The sequence below is a fragment of the Canis lupus genome, chromosome 13 (genome assembly GCF_003254725.2).
Source record: "Canis lupus dingo isolate Sandy chromosome 13, ASM325472v2, whole genome shotgun sequence".
Taxonomy (NCBI): Eukaryota; Metazoa; Chordata; class Mammalia; order Carnivora; family Canidae; genus Canis; species Canis lupus.
This window is the reverse complement of record NC_064255.1, coordinates 49,608,948-49,624,521: the sequence shown is the minus strand read 5'-3', so window position 1 is coordinate 49,624,521 and position 15,574 is coordinate 49,608,948. Positions and strand designations below refer to the sequence as shown.

General features: G+C 50.0%; 1 protein-coding gene across 1 annotated transcript in view; it reads left to right on the top strand.

The window, feature by feature from the left end:
• Window positions 1–3,481: 3,481 nt before the first annotated feature.
• Window positions 3,482–15,574, top strand: part of IGFBP7 (insulin like growth factor binding protein 7) — a 68,723-nt gene continuing 56,630 nt past the window's right edge. Inside the window, exon 1 of the mRNA XM_025435809.3 lies at window positions 3,482–3,984. Within this exon, the coding sequence (XP_025291594.1) occupies window positions 3,510–3,984 (475 nt within the window). The 5' untranslated portion in view covers window positions 3,482–3,509. The remainder of the gene's footprint in view (window positions 3,985–15,574) is intronic.

Here is a 15,574-nt window from a genome sequence, read left to right as displayed (position 1 = left end):
AAGGGAGACAGATGTTCCATTTTCCAGTTAGATATCTGCTGGAGAGGCAGGGCACAGAGGGACACAGCAGAGGAGGCCGCATGGCTCCATGAGCTTCCCATAGATGCCACTGAAGTGTGCTGGCCGGGGAGTCTTGGAGATGCCCCACCAAGATGGGTGCTTGTCAGGTACATGGATCCATTGGCAGAGGGTTTGGGGGTGTGCTATGGGTTGGGGTGGGAAAATGTTGAGCTCAAATAAGACAGAAAAGAAGGAGCTGGAGGGCAAATCTCTCATGTGCCACTGCCCTTCATCCAAAGGCCACCAGGAGCACACCTATAGTCAAATAATTGGCTTTCTTACTCATTGTAGGAGAGAGAATGAGCTCCATATGGAACTGAGGGGTTCCCGCAGTTAAGAGGGTGTTAGAAAGAACCTATTACAGAATTTGGACTTTGGTTGAGTAATTTTGGGAAAGGTCTAAGGAAGCAGGAGTTTACTCTGAATGGAACAATTCTCTGATTATCTCAATAACTCTTATCTGTAGGGAAGGCAGATCCAAGTAAAAAAAATAATAAATGATAAAGTAAAAGACTTTTTTCCCCCAATTTTTTATTTAGATAAAGTAGCAGTCTTGTTTAGTGAGGGAGGGGGTGTTCAGTATTTTGTGGCTGGCACCTTGTCTACAGTAGGAAGAGGACCTTGCCTTTACGCCCTTGGAGGAAACCAACCCTCCCAGCATCTTGATCTTGGACTTCGAGACTCCAGAATTGGAAGAAAATTAATTTCTGCTTATTTAAGCTGCCTCATCTGTGGTATGCAGAAGGAGCCCGATGCCAGGACTTGATTCCAGGACCCCGGGATCACGACGTGAGCCCAAGGCAGACGCTCAACCACTGAGCCACCCAGGTGTCACTCACTCTCACCACTTCTATTCCACATTATACTGGAGGTTCTAACCAGAACAATTAGGCAAATAATAATAATTATAATAATAATAATAGAGGGTATCAAGATTAAACAGGAGGAAGCATAAAATTCTATTTGCAAATGACATAATCCCTTCTCCAACACCCAGGTGTTTCATCTCACTAGAACTGAAGCTGAATAGGTGGCAACATCTTCTTTTTGGGAAGCAAGGAGTTGCCAAATTTCTTTGTAAAGGCTCCATCTTCCTGCCGTTTCTTCTTCCTCTGAGTAGCCACGTCTGTTCCTATTTTCAGGTGCTCCGCACTGGCGCTGTCACCACAGCCCAGGTGCCCCCTTCAATGATGAGAACCCCGCTTTCTCTCCTGCTCACTGGGCAGTGAGGGCCCCCAAAGGAACTCTACTGTCCCATGTGCCTGCTTTCTAACTGCTGGCTTGGATGCCGGGTTTCAAAACACCACACAGCTGTGGTCGGTGCCCCCCACCCCAAACGTGTAGAGCCTGAGGGCTTCATCTGGCTGCACACCCACCTGGGAGCTAACTTGATAAGCACCTGTACCGCCGCCTGCCTTTCTAACCCGCTCCCAAACCTCTCCCCCAAAACCCGGTGCAACTGGTGTGGCCTTATGTGGCCTCTCAACTAAACTCCTTGAACTGGGATCCTTGTTCTCAGGATCAGCTTCTGGGGACCCTAAAACTACAGCAGATAGTCAGAGTGGGTCATCATGAACCTAGTGGACCTTGACCAATGAATTCATAATGTTGCAACAGAAGAGGAAATATCAGAGTGCAATCTGCATTCGTTTCGATTTGGGACTGTATACCGGGTCACAAAACTCTATCTCACAGTGGGACAAAGGCAAGAATATTTAAGGAAACTCTCTCCAAAGACTTTTCATCGTTTTACAATCGTCATGTCAACATGTAACCTTTCAAACGAAAGTGCCACTTTTTCAGAATATCGGAGGCCAAAAAAGCAGTGCTGCTAGGTTTTCTGGTTAGGAGGATGCTTGGTTTTTTACTCCCTGATTACATTTTGCGATTGCATAATTCCCAGGAAAAAGTTTACAGGAATCCTAGTAAGGACGATGAGAGTGACATCCATATACTGCCGGTGGCATCGTGAACCGCACACTTTGAGTTAGCAATCCTAGAAATCCTTGGATTTATGCTAAGAAGAAAGAACTCTAAAGAACTAAAAGGTGACATGCAGAACGATGCACATGGCAGTGTTGTACGCTGGATAAAAATGGAAAGAATTTAAATGACTGCATAGGAAGGACTTGAAGGGCAGGCTCTCAGGAAAAGAGGCTTTACGGGTAAGTTGGCAGCGCACTTTACAGAAAGACGGAGGAAGAAACGCCAGTGGTTTAGATTAAAAATCTCATGGGATCAATGGTGACAATTGCTGCAGGTGCCTCCAGTGGGCACATGCAGCTGTGCCCCGTTCTCTGGAGAGCCAACGCAATCCAGAATGAACCTAAGGCAGTGAAACGGCTCTCGTGTCTGTACTCACGCTTAAAACTTGATTTGGGGGCAGCCCGGGGGGCTCAGCGGTTTAGCGCCGCCTTCGGCCTGGGGTGTGATCCTGGGGTCACAGGATCGAGTCCCGCGATGAGCTCCCTGCGTGGAGCCTGCTTCTCCCCCTGTGTCTCTCATGAATAAATAAATAAAATCTTTAAAAATTAATAAATAAAAATAAAACTTGACTTGGCATAAGAAAGCACAGGGTTGGCAATGATTTGTCCTCTTAGCCTGGCACCTAAGGCCACACCGAGCCTGTGGCCAATGGGGACACCAAACCCCATGCGGGGCCTTAAGCACCGATTGTTAAGAGCTTCCCAACCGCAGCGTCTTCAGTAGCGGGGTGTCCGGGGCCCCCGGAGACTTTACTAGGTCATCAGCTTGGGGGGCCTCGGGCGGGGCGGGGCGGGGGGGCAGCGGAGGGGCAGCAAGAGCAGCGAGGGCAGCGCGGGCAGCGGGGGGCAGCGGGGGGGCGGCGAGGGCAGCAGGGGGCAGCGGGGGGCAGAGGAGGGGCGGCGAGGGCAGCGCGGGCAGCAGGGGGCAGCGGGGGGCAGCGGAGGGGCGGCAAGAGCAGCGAGGGCAGCGCGGGCAGCAGGGGGCAGCGGAGCGGCGGCAAGGGCAGCAGGGGGCAGCGGGGGGCAGCGGAGGGGCGGCGAGGGCAGCGCGGGCAGCAGGGGGCAGCGGGGGGCAGCGGAGGGGCGGCGAGGGCAGCGGGGGACAGCAAGGGGCAGCGGGGGACACGGCGGGGGCAGCGGAAGTCAGAGCGGGGCAGTGGAGGGGCGGCGGGGGCAGCGCGGGGGCAGCGCGGGGGCAGCGCGGGGCAGTGCGGGGCAGCGGGGGTGGGCGGCGGGGGCGCGGGGAGGGGAGGCGCGGCGCCGGGAACCGCACGCGGGCCCCTGCCCCGGGCCGCGGACGCCCCGCCCCCCCCGCCAGCAGCAGCGCGCGGCAGCCGGGCGGTCCCGGGAGGGGGACCGCCCCGGGGAGTGGTTCCCGCGGCCGGGCCGGGCGGGGCGCCGGGTTTAAGGCTCGGGCCCGCGGGGCCCCCTCAGTCGCGCTCCCGCCCGCCGCCGCGCCCAGCCATGGAGCGGCCGCCGCTGCGCGCCCTGCTGCTCGGCGCCGCCGGGGTGCTGCTCCTGCTCCTGCCCCTCTCCTCTTCCTCCTCTTCGGACGCCTGCGGCCCCTGCGCGCCGGCCGCCTGCCCGCCCCTGCCCCCGCGGGGCTGCCCGCTGGGCGAGACCCGCGACGCGTGCGGCTGCTGCCCGGTGTGCGCGCGCGGCGAGGGCGAGCCGTGCGGGGGCGGCGGCGCCGGCAGGGGGCACTGCGCGCCGGGCATGGAGTGCGTGAAGAGCCGCAAGAGGCGGAAGGGTAAAGCCGGGGCAGCAGCCGGCGGCTCGGCGGCGAGCGGCGTGTGCGTGTGCAAGAGCCGCTACCCGGTGTGCGGCAGCGACGGCGTCACCTACCCCAGCGGCTGCCAGCTGCGCGCCGCCAGCCTGCGGGCCGAGAGCCGCGGGGAGAAGGCCGTCACCCAGGTCAGCAAGGGCACCTGCGAGCAAGGTGGGCACGCGCGCCGGCCCCGCCCCGGCCCCGCCCCCGCCCCCGCCCCGCCCCGCCCCCGGCCTTGGCTCCCCCTGGCGGAGCGCGCCCGCCGAGCCCCGACGGCTGCGGGAGCGGCGGACGGGCTGCGGGGCGCGGCGCCCCCTCTTCCCTGCCTCTCTCTTTCTTCTCTTTCTTTCCTTTTGCTGGTTTTATTTTGGAAGCCGGTTGCGCGCGCCAGAGGCGAGGATGCGGCGGGGCGAGCGTGCGCGGACCCCGGTGCACCCCCCCCCCCGCCCGCGCTAAACAGCTGGCGCGGCCCCCGCTGCCGGGAAACGCCGGGGCCGCTGCCTCCGGGGTCCTCCCGCCCGGGCTCGGGGCGACGGCGGGGCCGGGGCGGGGCGGCCGGACGGGACCGGGGGGCGACGAGCGCCCGAGCCAGGGCGTCCCGCGGAGTCGCTCGCCGCGCGCGTCCGATGGGCTCGAGTGCCCTGTAAACGTTGGGTTTCGTTCACTTACTGCAAACGAAAGATCCTCAAAGAATAATCTGGCCCCTTATCTGTGGGCCAGAAGCACAAACTGCTGCAGGAATGTTTTAATGGTGTCGCTTGTATCCTGAACCTTCTGGCCGGTTTTGTTCTTTCGTGTCCCCTTTTTTGGGGCCTTCATCCCCCAGGATGCGCTGTTCAGCAGGAATGCCTTTGAGGCTGTTTTATTTCCGGGCAGGTCCAAACTTGCCATAAAAGAAAGGGGAAAATAAATAAGAGTCTGGACTTGTAAGGAGGAGAAGGGGAAAAAAAAAAAAAAAACAACCTCAGAGGTTTTAACTCTGTCTGAAATAACATTTTCCATAGGCAGTAACTTCAAGGGAGAGTTAGAGCCAACCTTGGCAGCCCCTCTCCTGGCCCCTGCCAGTGTAGAAAAAAGGAAGGGAGGCGGTTCTCCTGAAATGACAGGAGCAGTTGCTTCTTTAGAGCACAGCTCAGGCTTTCTCCACACTTCCCAAATAATTCTTTTTTTAGAGTTCTTCCCAGAACTCCGTGCTCTGATGAGTCCTATGTCACTAATTTCAGAGTTCACCCCCGAAAGCCTTGAATTGTGTAACTTACGGTTGACTCTTTATATTATGGTCACCTTAAGCTTAGAAAATCACCACCCAGACTAATTCACAGTACTTTTCCAACAGGAATGGTCATGTCTTCTTTTGGATCTCATTTATCAGTCCTACCCTGAAAGAAGTGTGTGGGGTTTAAAAACTCATTCCACATACTGAGATTTTCTTAGAAACATTCCAAGGGGACTTTTTCCCCATAGTCCTTCAAATTCCTGGTTATCAGAGCAGAAGGTTAGCTTGGTGATTGTTTAAGCATTGTTGCCGGTTCTGGCCGGTAGCTGGTTTTATCCCTTTTTCTCTCCTGCTATGTGCATCCCTAAACGCACAGTGGGATTATAAGATCTTGAGACTGATAGTCCTGTAGAACTGTTCCTATCACCTCCATGTACACCCTGTTCCTTAGCATCTTTCCAGACTGCAAACCCCATGAAGATGCGGACCTTGTTTTTCTTTTTGTTGGGGGGGGGGGGGTGGCACGGAATGTTAAGAGAACTAGCATCTAAAACGGAAAACCCTGACATAAATTAGCCTTTTCTTCCCAATCTAAATTTAGAGATATGGGGTCTAGGGCCTGGGACCATTTATGGGAGGAATGCCAGAGAAAGCAGAAAAGAATGTGAAGCCTACCAGTGTACTTTTCTACAACAGAGACAAATGGGGCTAAAGCCATACATGTTAATACATTTTTCCTGACGTGGATGTGTTTTGACAATTACAGAGGCAAGCCGGACAGAGTGCCGTTTATTTCTGTGCCATTTGGTACTGGGGCTCTGCAAAGAATAGGAAATGCGTTTGCTAGCTTTCTCCAGCCATTTCCACCCCAAGAAGAAACTTGAGTTATGCTTCCTTGAGTATTTAGAGGAAGGGGGCATTGCTGTTCATCTCGTTAGCCAACGTTTATTGAGCATCTAGCACACATCAGCACGGTGTCTCTACAGCCAAGGATGCACCAACAGATCTGGTCGTGCTAATTAAAAGTATCCTAATTAATTAATTACAATAAATAAAATAAATAAAATAAAAGGATCCATACAGGTTGTAACCGCTCCTCCCTGAGTGGTTTCCTTAGAGCCCTGGAGACACTCCCAATCGTCCCCTTCCTTTCTGAGATCACCACTTAACCATATAGGAAAAGAACTTCCTCTGCTTGTTTTCTGTACCTGTGATAAGAGGCAAAGCCATCTTCTTGAAGATATGTCCAGAGGTAATGAGCTAATAATCTCAAACCTTGGAACTGCCATCACAAATTTAGTGCCGTTAGATCTTACTGAGGTCCCTGATGTCATGAGTAACTGGAAGAGGGGATTTGACAGTTCAGTTTAATAAGGACTTATTATAGACGTGCTGAGATCTATAATAAAATCACACAGTTGAAAAAAAAAAAAATCACACAGTTGGAAGAGAATATGGTGCTCCTTTATTCCGTTTCTTGGTTAACACCTTTTGTTTGTGGTCTTTTAAATCTGAGCTTCTTGGCAATTCCATTTCCAGTGGTCTTACGTTTCTGTTTAGTGCTTTTAGGACCAAGTTCAAACTACCTGGCTGGGCATACGAGGCTCTTTACCATAACTGTATTATTTTGGCTTCTTCTCTCCAACCCCTTATGGTCCAGCCACTGTAAGCGCTGCTGTTTGCTATTATTTGCAATCACACCCTCACCCTCACTATCTCTCCACCCTTTGAACACCAGGCCTTCCAGAACTGGCCCATATCCCTTTCTCCATGAAGCTCCTTAACACCCCTGTCCTTCTCCACCCACCCTCTATCCCCATAATGATGTCCTTCTCCTCCTTTGGTTCTCTGTAGGCATCCAGCCATTTTTCAACAGTATTTATTGCAGACATACTGTGTATATGTAAGCAAGAGGCGTTCTAGCAGAAATAGTAAGACACTGAGCTCTAGAGCCAGACTCCTGGGTGTGAATCTCAACCCTGTCACTTATCCTTAGGCGAGTCGCTTGACCTCTTAGGACCGGGTTTTCTCGCCTGTAATAAAACGATTCTAACCAGACCTATCTCAGAGTTGCTGTTAAGACTCATTATAAGGGAAAGGAGGGGAACTGGGTGGGGAAAAATTAGGGAGACAAACCATGAGAGACTCCTAAGTCTGGGAAACAAAGGGTTGCAGAAGGGGGGGGAATGGGGTAACTGGGTGATGGGCACTAAGGAGGACACTTGATGGGATGAACACTGGGCATTATACTGTATGTTAGCAAATTGAATTTAGACTTAAAAAATTTTTTTTTAAAGATTCAGTGTTGTGGAGGTTATCCATAGCAAGCACTCAATAAATGTTCATTGTCATTATGGAACTTGAAAGTAAGCTCCATGAGGAAAGGGCATTTTTGCTCCTGATCTATGCCTACATCAAGTGTGTTTTAAACATACGTTGAATGAGTGTATGAATTTGCCAGGCATTCTTCTAGTCTCAGGGCAAGCAGCCTTAAATAAAATAAACAAGATCCCTCTCTCACGGCTTTTACTCTAAGCTTTAGACAGAAACAAACCTTTTCATTTGATAGCATGTCCTGTGAAGAATGCACCACAGGAAAATGGGATGGAGGCTAGGGGTGGATGAGCAGTGTTAAGTGGGGTGGGCCACACCATGCAGAGGATCCATGTGGGGATTTCAGCAAAGGGACCAGAATTCCTGAGGGAAACACAAGCTCTGCTAGTTAGTATAGCATTCCCCATGGTCTCCAAAGGGCTCTTTGAATGTCTGTCTCCCCCCTCCACCCCCACTAGGAGCATCCTAAAAGAAGACGGACTCCACCTTATAATAAGTATTTATAAATACAGTGGCTGGTGGATAATTGGACACTTTGTAAATATTTGTGATTAAACAAAAGAATCCATGTAAGAAAGAGCCTTCCCATTTGGAAATGCAGGGTATGGACTCTCCTGCCTGCCTGTTCTCTTTTCTCCTTGTATATTGTGCCTTCCTCAAGTCCAGGCCAGTGAATACATCTGACTGTTGACTCCTCTTCCCTTCCCCGGCTATCCTGAACTCTAACATTAGGTAATCACGTTCCCCACCCCCCAAATCCCAACATTTCTCCGTCCCCACTGTGGTAAGGATTAGGTTCAGAGCTGCAGAAACTGTTCTGCAAATAGAAAAAGCTTCAGTAAAAGATTGTGGTTTTCAGAAACTCCTTTTGTTTGATGGATTTTATTTTATTTTTTTAATTTTATTTATTTATTTACGATAGTCACACAGAGAAAGAGAGAGAGGCAGAGACACAGGCAGAGGGAGAAGCAGGCTCCATGCACCGGGAGCCCGATGTGGGACTCGATCCCGGGTCTCCAGGATCGCGCCCTGGGCCAAAGGCAGGCGCCAAACCGCTGCGCCACCCAGGGATCCCTGTTTGATGGATTTTAAACATTCAGTCTTTGAGAAGCTCATTTTAATGTTGATAGGCCATCATTTAAATGTCCATGTCCTATTACCAGCCGCCAATGAGTTATGAACTTGCGATATCGTGATTTATAATGAATGTATGTGTGATCATCCTCCCTGTTTCTGCAGCGAAGCTCCTAAAGTCCTTGGAATCTCTAAAGTGTGGAGAGTGAAACAAAAAAATAAATAAATAGGGATCCCTGGGTGGCTCAGCGGTTATGCACCTGCCTTCAGCCCAGGGCGTGATCTTGGAGACCCAGGATCAAATCCCACATTGGGCTCCTGCCTGCTTCTCCCTCTGCCTGTGTCTCTGCCCCTCTCTCTCTCTCTCTCTCTCTCGAATAAATAAATAAAATCTTTAATATAAATAAATAAATAAATAAATAAATAAATAAATAAATAAATAAAGTGTGGAGAGTTATCAGGGTAGTTTTTGTTATGTTAATGAGTGACTTTGGGACCAAGGAGGGTGCTGGCTGCCTGCCAGTGGAACCAACCACTTGATTATTGGGTGGGAACTTTCAGACCCACCCACCCACCCCTATCTCCTGGGAGGACAGAGGGGCCGGAGATTGAGTTCAATCACCAATGATTGTCATTGAATCAATAATACATAGTGATGAAGCCTCCACAAATACCCAGAAGGGTCGGGTTCAGAGAGCTTCTGGATTGGTGGACATGTGGAGATGCTGGGAGAGTGGCCCTCCTGGACAGGGCATGGAAGCTCTATACCCCTTCCCCCATACCTTGCCCTACACATCTCTTCTGTCTGGCTCTTCCTGAGTTGTATTGTTGTATAATAAACCAATAGTTTTTTAAGCAAAATGTTTCTCTGAGTTCTGTGAGCCACACTTGCAAATTAATTGAACCCAAGGAGGGAGTGGTTGGAACCACCAATCGGTAAGCAACCAGAAGGGCAGGTGGCAAACTGGACTTGCAATAGGCATCTGAAGTCCTGTGGGACTGAGCTGTGGGATCTTATGCTATCTCCAGGTAGATAGTGTCAGAAAAGGATTTTGGGTCACCCTGCTGGTGTCAAAGAATTGGCACTGGTGTCAGAATTGTAGAACTTTATCAAAAGTTGAAACAGGGATTCCAAAATTATTAATGGTCTGGTTTATCTGCAGGGATGGGGGGAATGGAAGTCTGTGTAATACTTTGTTAAACTGACACAGTTCTACCATAAGATGGTCCCAGAGCCCAGAGGAGAGGGATCCTTAACCCAGATTTGTAAGAAGAGAGCCAGGAAAGAATTCCTGGGAAAATAAGGTCCTGAGACAAGAATGTACAGGAATTGGCTGCAGAAAAGCTGGCATGGGAGTTGGAATGGACTTAGAAGGGAGATGAGAAGGGTATCAGCTGTGGAAGGACTAGCACGTGGTTCCATGGGGCTGCCTTGCGGAGAGAGAGCGAACTATCCAGTTCACTGGCAGCTGGACCATTGGCAGAGTCCAGTGATGGAGAAATTTAGATGCATCAAAGTTTAGAGGTGATCCCAAGAGTAGTGGGACCTATTGAGTGCTGCTGTTGGATTTATGTTTTTTAAAAATCTGTATTGGTAGGGGCGCCTGGGTGGCTCAGTCAGTTAAGTGTCGACCTTTAGCTCAGATCGTGATCCCAGAGTCCTAGGTTCAGGATCAAGCCCTGCATTGGGCTCCCTACTCAGTGGGGAGTCTGCTTCCCCCTCTGCCCCTCACCCCACTTGCTTGCTCTCTCTTTCTCTCTCTCTCAAATAAATATATAAAAATCTTTTTTAAAAAAATCTGTGTTGACCACCATTAGAATGGATTGGAAAGGGGCAAGACTTGCAGTCAGACTCCCATTAGGAAGCTGTTAAAGTAATCCCAACAGGAGATGCCTAGACTTCTTCACAAGACCTTAAGTTTCTCAGATCTTAGAAGCATTGTCAGATCTGGGTTCCTAACCTACCATGACAAGCTGTGTGTTCCTTGGGATAGAGGAGCCCATTGTGCCTCACTTTACAAAGTGCCCTCACGTCACTAGCTCATTAGCCAGCCCTGCTCCCGAATTACAGCCCCTTGCTCATTTCTGGAAGCTCTTCCTTTCTCTCCACAATCCCCATTCCTCTCTCTCCTTTCAAATCAGAAACCGAAAAAGTCACATCCCCCCAAAAAAGTCTACCCCAGCCCAATAGAAATACTTTAAATATTTTTTCTGGCCTCCTTTGTCCTTCTTGAGCACAGAAACCTGAGGGCCTTGGTTCCTTCTTATTTTATCTAGTTTTAATCACTACATTTCAGGAAAGATTTGAAAACCCGAAGAAGCTTTAGAAAAGCTAATAGGCAGCCTTGGAAAAAGGTCTAAAGGACTTAAGATTTTTTTTCTAGGAAAGGAATCCAAAGAACAAGTTAATGTTTCTTCATGGTTGGGGAATGAGTTATTAAATGGAAAGTGCCAGACCCGTTCTACAATTCCTCAGGAGATGGAATTAAACGGCCTGGAATTAAGTAGCCATGAGGCACATTTAGATTACCCAGTAGGAAGAACTTGCTCGTAAAAAAAAAACAAAAAAACAAAACAAAAAAAAAAAAACACTGCTCCTGTTGGGAGGCCAGAGCATTCTGTTTGAAAGATTCTCTCATGGAGAGCTGAGAGAGAACTCAAGTGAGGAAGGGAAGCATGTGGAAGAGGCTGTTACAAGTTTTAAAATCTTTGATCCTTGGTGTGCCTGGGTGGCTCAGTGAGTTAAGCACCCGCCTTCGGCTCAGGTACATGATCCTGGGGTCCTGGGATCAAGATCGAGCTCCGCATCAGGCTCCTTGCTCAGCGGGGAGTCTACTTCTCCCTCTGCCTCTTATCCTACTCATGATCTCTCTCTCTCTCTATCTCTATTTCTATCTCTTTCTCTCTCTCAAATAAATAAAGTCCTTTTAAAAAATTAAAATCTTTGATATTCTAGAGCTATGAGATAGAATGATTGAGCTAAGCAGGCATCTATTGACACCACTAAATATGATTTCCATCCTTCCCCTAGAGCCTGCCCCCTGGGTTTACTGCACACTTGCCTTCTACGAGAAGCTGCCTTATAAGGCTCTCTTTCAGTAGTTTAGTGACAAAACTCTCTTGGACGGAGCCCAAGGCCAGCCAGCCTGCCTTCATTCTAAATTCCTCCCCACAGTGGATAAGATTATGGAGCTTCCTTTACCTCGAGCTACCCCACAAATGATCTCACCTCGTCTGTGTTTTTAATTGTAAGACAGCCTCTTGTTTTTAGCAGCTATTAAAAAGGAACCTGAATTGTCAAAAGAACTTTTAAGCCAGGGAACATATGAATGTAACCTTTTTTTTTTTTTGTAATTTAGATCCAGGAGTGGCACTGTTAGAAAGATTTGAGTTGGGAGAAGGCTTGTGACTGTATAAACAATTGTCAGTTTATTTTTAGGCAATTCTGAAGATTTCCCGGTGAGACCTTTTACTCTTCAGGAAGGTGGGTGGGAGGGACTAGAAAGGTCTAAGGAAAGCTTTCCCAAGGCTCTTCTGGGTGAGTTTTTCAGGTGGATAAGACCCACCACCCCACTAGCCCACAAAGCGTACAAAAGAGAGTGAAGAGCTCTGGAGAAAGCCAGGGTTGATCTTGGGTGGGCGAGCAGGGAAGGATTTTTCTCTTTTTTACTTCAAATTGATATAAATAGTTCATGGTGTATTGAGTTCAAATAGTTGAACTCTTTTTTTTTTTTAAGATTTTATTTATTCATGAGACACACAGAGAGGGGCAGAGACACAGGCAGAGGGAGAAGCGAGACTCGATCCCTGGACCCTGGGATCATGACCTGAGCCAACTGAGCCATCTAGGTGCCCCTGAAAAAGTTGGATTCTATCTCAAGTTGGATTAATGGCAGAATGATCTGGAGCCTTTGAACAAGCTTATTTATTGAATTGACATTACCCTTCTACAAAGGAGGGCTGGTGCGGTTGACAAGGAACAGCTGGAGCAGGGGGTCGCCCCACCTAGTGCCTCCACCCAGAGAGGTCACCAGAGAGAGGAGCCAGCTGTGGACCGGGCCGCACCCAGAAGCAGGCTGAGGTGGCACAGAAGTTCTGTGTCTGAAAAGGAAGAATGGTTCAGACCTGGTGAGACAGACCTAGTAACCCAGTGTTGACAGAGCCACGTTCATACGGTTGTGGCTTTACTCACTTACAGTAGGAGGGCCAAGGACAAGCCGGCACGTTCCAAGTAGAGTTTCCTGTGAAAAAGCAGCACCCTCAAAACTTCGAAATGACACATTTAATTAATTGCGAAGGTCAAATTAAAGAACAGATATGAAATAGCTGTGAAGTGTGCAGCACCAAACAAATGTCAAGAGTCATTGACTAGACTAAACTCCTTTGGGGCAAGAGCTCTCCTTGGGGCCTTGTAGGTGGTGAGTCACTGATGTTTGTCGGTAACTCAGAGTTAACTGGGGGCTTCTGTGGATGTCTGCTCCTTTGCCACTCACAGCAGCCTTGGAAGGTAAGGGGAGTCCTCCAGTTTCCAGATAAGGCCCTGAAGGTCAGCCATCACACAGCCAGGAAACCGCATTTCTGGTGTGTAAATCTAGGTATTTTATAGGCTTGCTGTTCAGAGTGTGGCACGTAGACCTATAGCATCAGCTCTCTGCACTTTCTCTTCTGTAAACCTAGAGAGTTATTTCAAAATGAACAGTTTAAAACAAGAGTCAAGGGGCACCTGGGTGGCTCAGTCGGTTGGGTGTCTGGCTTCAGCTCAGGTCATGATGCCAGGGTCCTGGGTTCGAGCCCCACATTGGGCTCCCTGCTTGGGGAGGGGAGACTGTTTCTCCCTCTACCCCTCACCCCGTTTGTGTTCTCACTGTCTCTCTCCTTCTGTCTCTGTCTCTACCTCTCTCTCACTGTCTCTCTTCTCGCTCTCTCTCTTACTGTCTCATAAATCTTTTAAAAAAAGACTTTAATGAGTTTATCTTGCTTATATTTTTCTCTTTGATGAATTGAGGGGGGTATATGATAGATTCCTGTGTCAATAGCTCTAAAAGAGTTCTTTCAATGAGCATAAAATAGAAACTCTTTATGATAACAAAGTTGACGTCTTAGTTTATTGGCTCTTTGTGGTAAGGTGATGTACCTTATAATAAATGTCCTATTACATTCAATGGAAGATGGTATTTCTTACAGGAGTGCATCCGAGGGGCCCCCTCATGGATACCTGAGCTCAGTCTTGCGTCTCCTTCCAGGTCCAAACTGGGGAGTCTCCTCAGTTGCAGCCCAGAGGCTTTGGAGGGCCAGGGTGCTGGGAGCAGCTGGCCTGAATCTTTTCCCGAACAGGACCTCTTGGAGCATAACGGTTGTGCGTGGTGTTTGATCACTTGCCAGGCCTCTGGGTAACTCCGAGTGGACTGAAGGAGGAGGAAAATCACTAAGCTAACTGTCAACACGCTCGAGTGTTCGCTTTCACCTGAAGTCTTAGCTCTGAGCCCTGCCTGGGCCCTGCCCCCAGCACCACTCTGGCCTCCGTTTTCCCGCCTGGGATAATATTTACTCCACATCTAAGCTGTGATTCATCCTAGGCCTACTCTTTAGGGATCGAAGCATCGTTTTGTCAGTCAGGTGATGACTTGCCAAAGAAGGCAAGCCCTTGTAGGGGCTTGAGGACTCCAGAATAATCCATTTTGACTTTCTGAGAGGAAAAAAGAGCGCACTTTAATATTCTGACAGGCAGAAATGCAGCTGACTTCAATCACTCCCTTCTTTCATGCTGTTTTTCTTGAAGGAGGGACGTCTCCTGCCTTCTCGGAGGCTTGTCTTTTCCCTGAGTGAGAAAGGCTCAAAGACATTTCATTTACATCACGACAGATGAGCCGGCCAGCGGTCAAGTGGTTGAATCAGGAAAGCTTTAGATCTAACATCTGTTCTGCTCTCTTCTGGCCTGACCCCAAGCGAGGGAGAAAATTTTATCAAGGAATAGATCTACTGGAACATTCAGAAGGTTTTGAAAGAGACCACACAGAAGCGAGGCTTTAGGAATTTGTCTGGGAAGCCCGAGCCTGCAGGATGCAAAGCCCGCTCCTTCTCCCTGGGAGCTTTCAGAACTTCATGCTCCGGGAACAGGAACCCGAAAGTGAACTTCAGTAGCAGCTGCAGCAATTCCCCTGCAGCCCCGGCTTCCGAAGGACCCCCCCTTGGGGAGGCTGTGCCGCCTGTGACCCAGAATGAAATGCTGAGGCAGCAGGCCACTCCCAGTTAGAGGAGGTGAGGGGACGGGCTGCTAGTTAGAGACGCCCAGCCCTGCTGGGGAGCGCAGGCCGGCCCAGAGCAAGACGCTGCTCGAGTTTGGACAGGCCAGAGCTTCGGAGCCGGAGGCCCTTGAGAGCAGGAGGGAGAAGCTGATGCAGCTTGGCCCTTTCTGCACCACCAAGCCTTTGGTTCACCAGGAGAGAGCTGCCAGGGCTGGGGCAGGCCCGTTGGGACCCAGCTGTGATGTGGGGCAGCGAGCCTCCCTCACTCCTGCCTCCTCGGAGGCCTCTTGCTTTTTGCTCTCTCTGCCTGGCCTGGCCTTGCCTGCTGCCCTTTTCTCCTGCCCCAGCACGAAGAAGGATGGTTTTCTCTCCCCAGCCCTCACCCTTCGTGAGTTCCAGAGCTCGGCCAGCAACTTTATAAATGATGAACTCTGCTCAGTCCACTCCCCCAACTGCACCCCCAGACGCATGAGCTGCACCTGGCATTCCCCCGTAGAGCGCGAATAAGCAAGAAGCAAGAATAATGCCACGTCTCAAGGCCCGTGTTAACCAGGAGATGGTTGTCCTTTTCTTGATGAAGTTTTCTTGGGATGAAGTTTTTTCAGATGGTTTAGGATCCCGACTTATCCTATGCATCAGCCCAAACCCAGTGGCCTCCCCCAGGTCTAGCCTAGGAGGTAGGGGAGACAGCCATAACCCCCTGGTGACCGTGGGCTTGATAGGTCTCCAAGGCTCACCCCCGGCTGGACCCTACCAATTGTCTTCAGTTCTTAAGACTTCTGGGTCACCCAGCAGCCAAAATGATACACGTGACAAAATACAGTGGAATGGTTAAGGATGTGAACTTTGGAGTCAGACCCCGTGAGCCAAATCCCCCTTTGCCACTTAACTA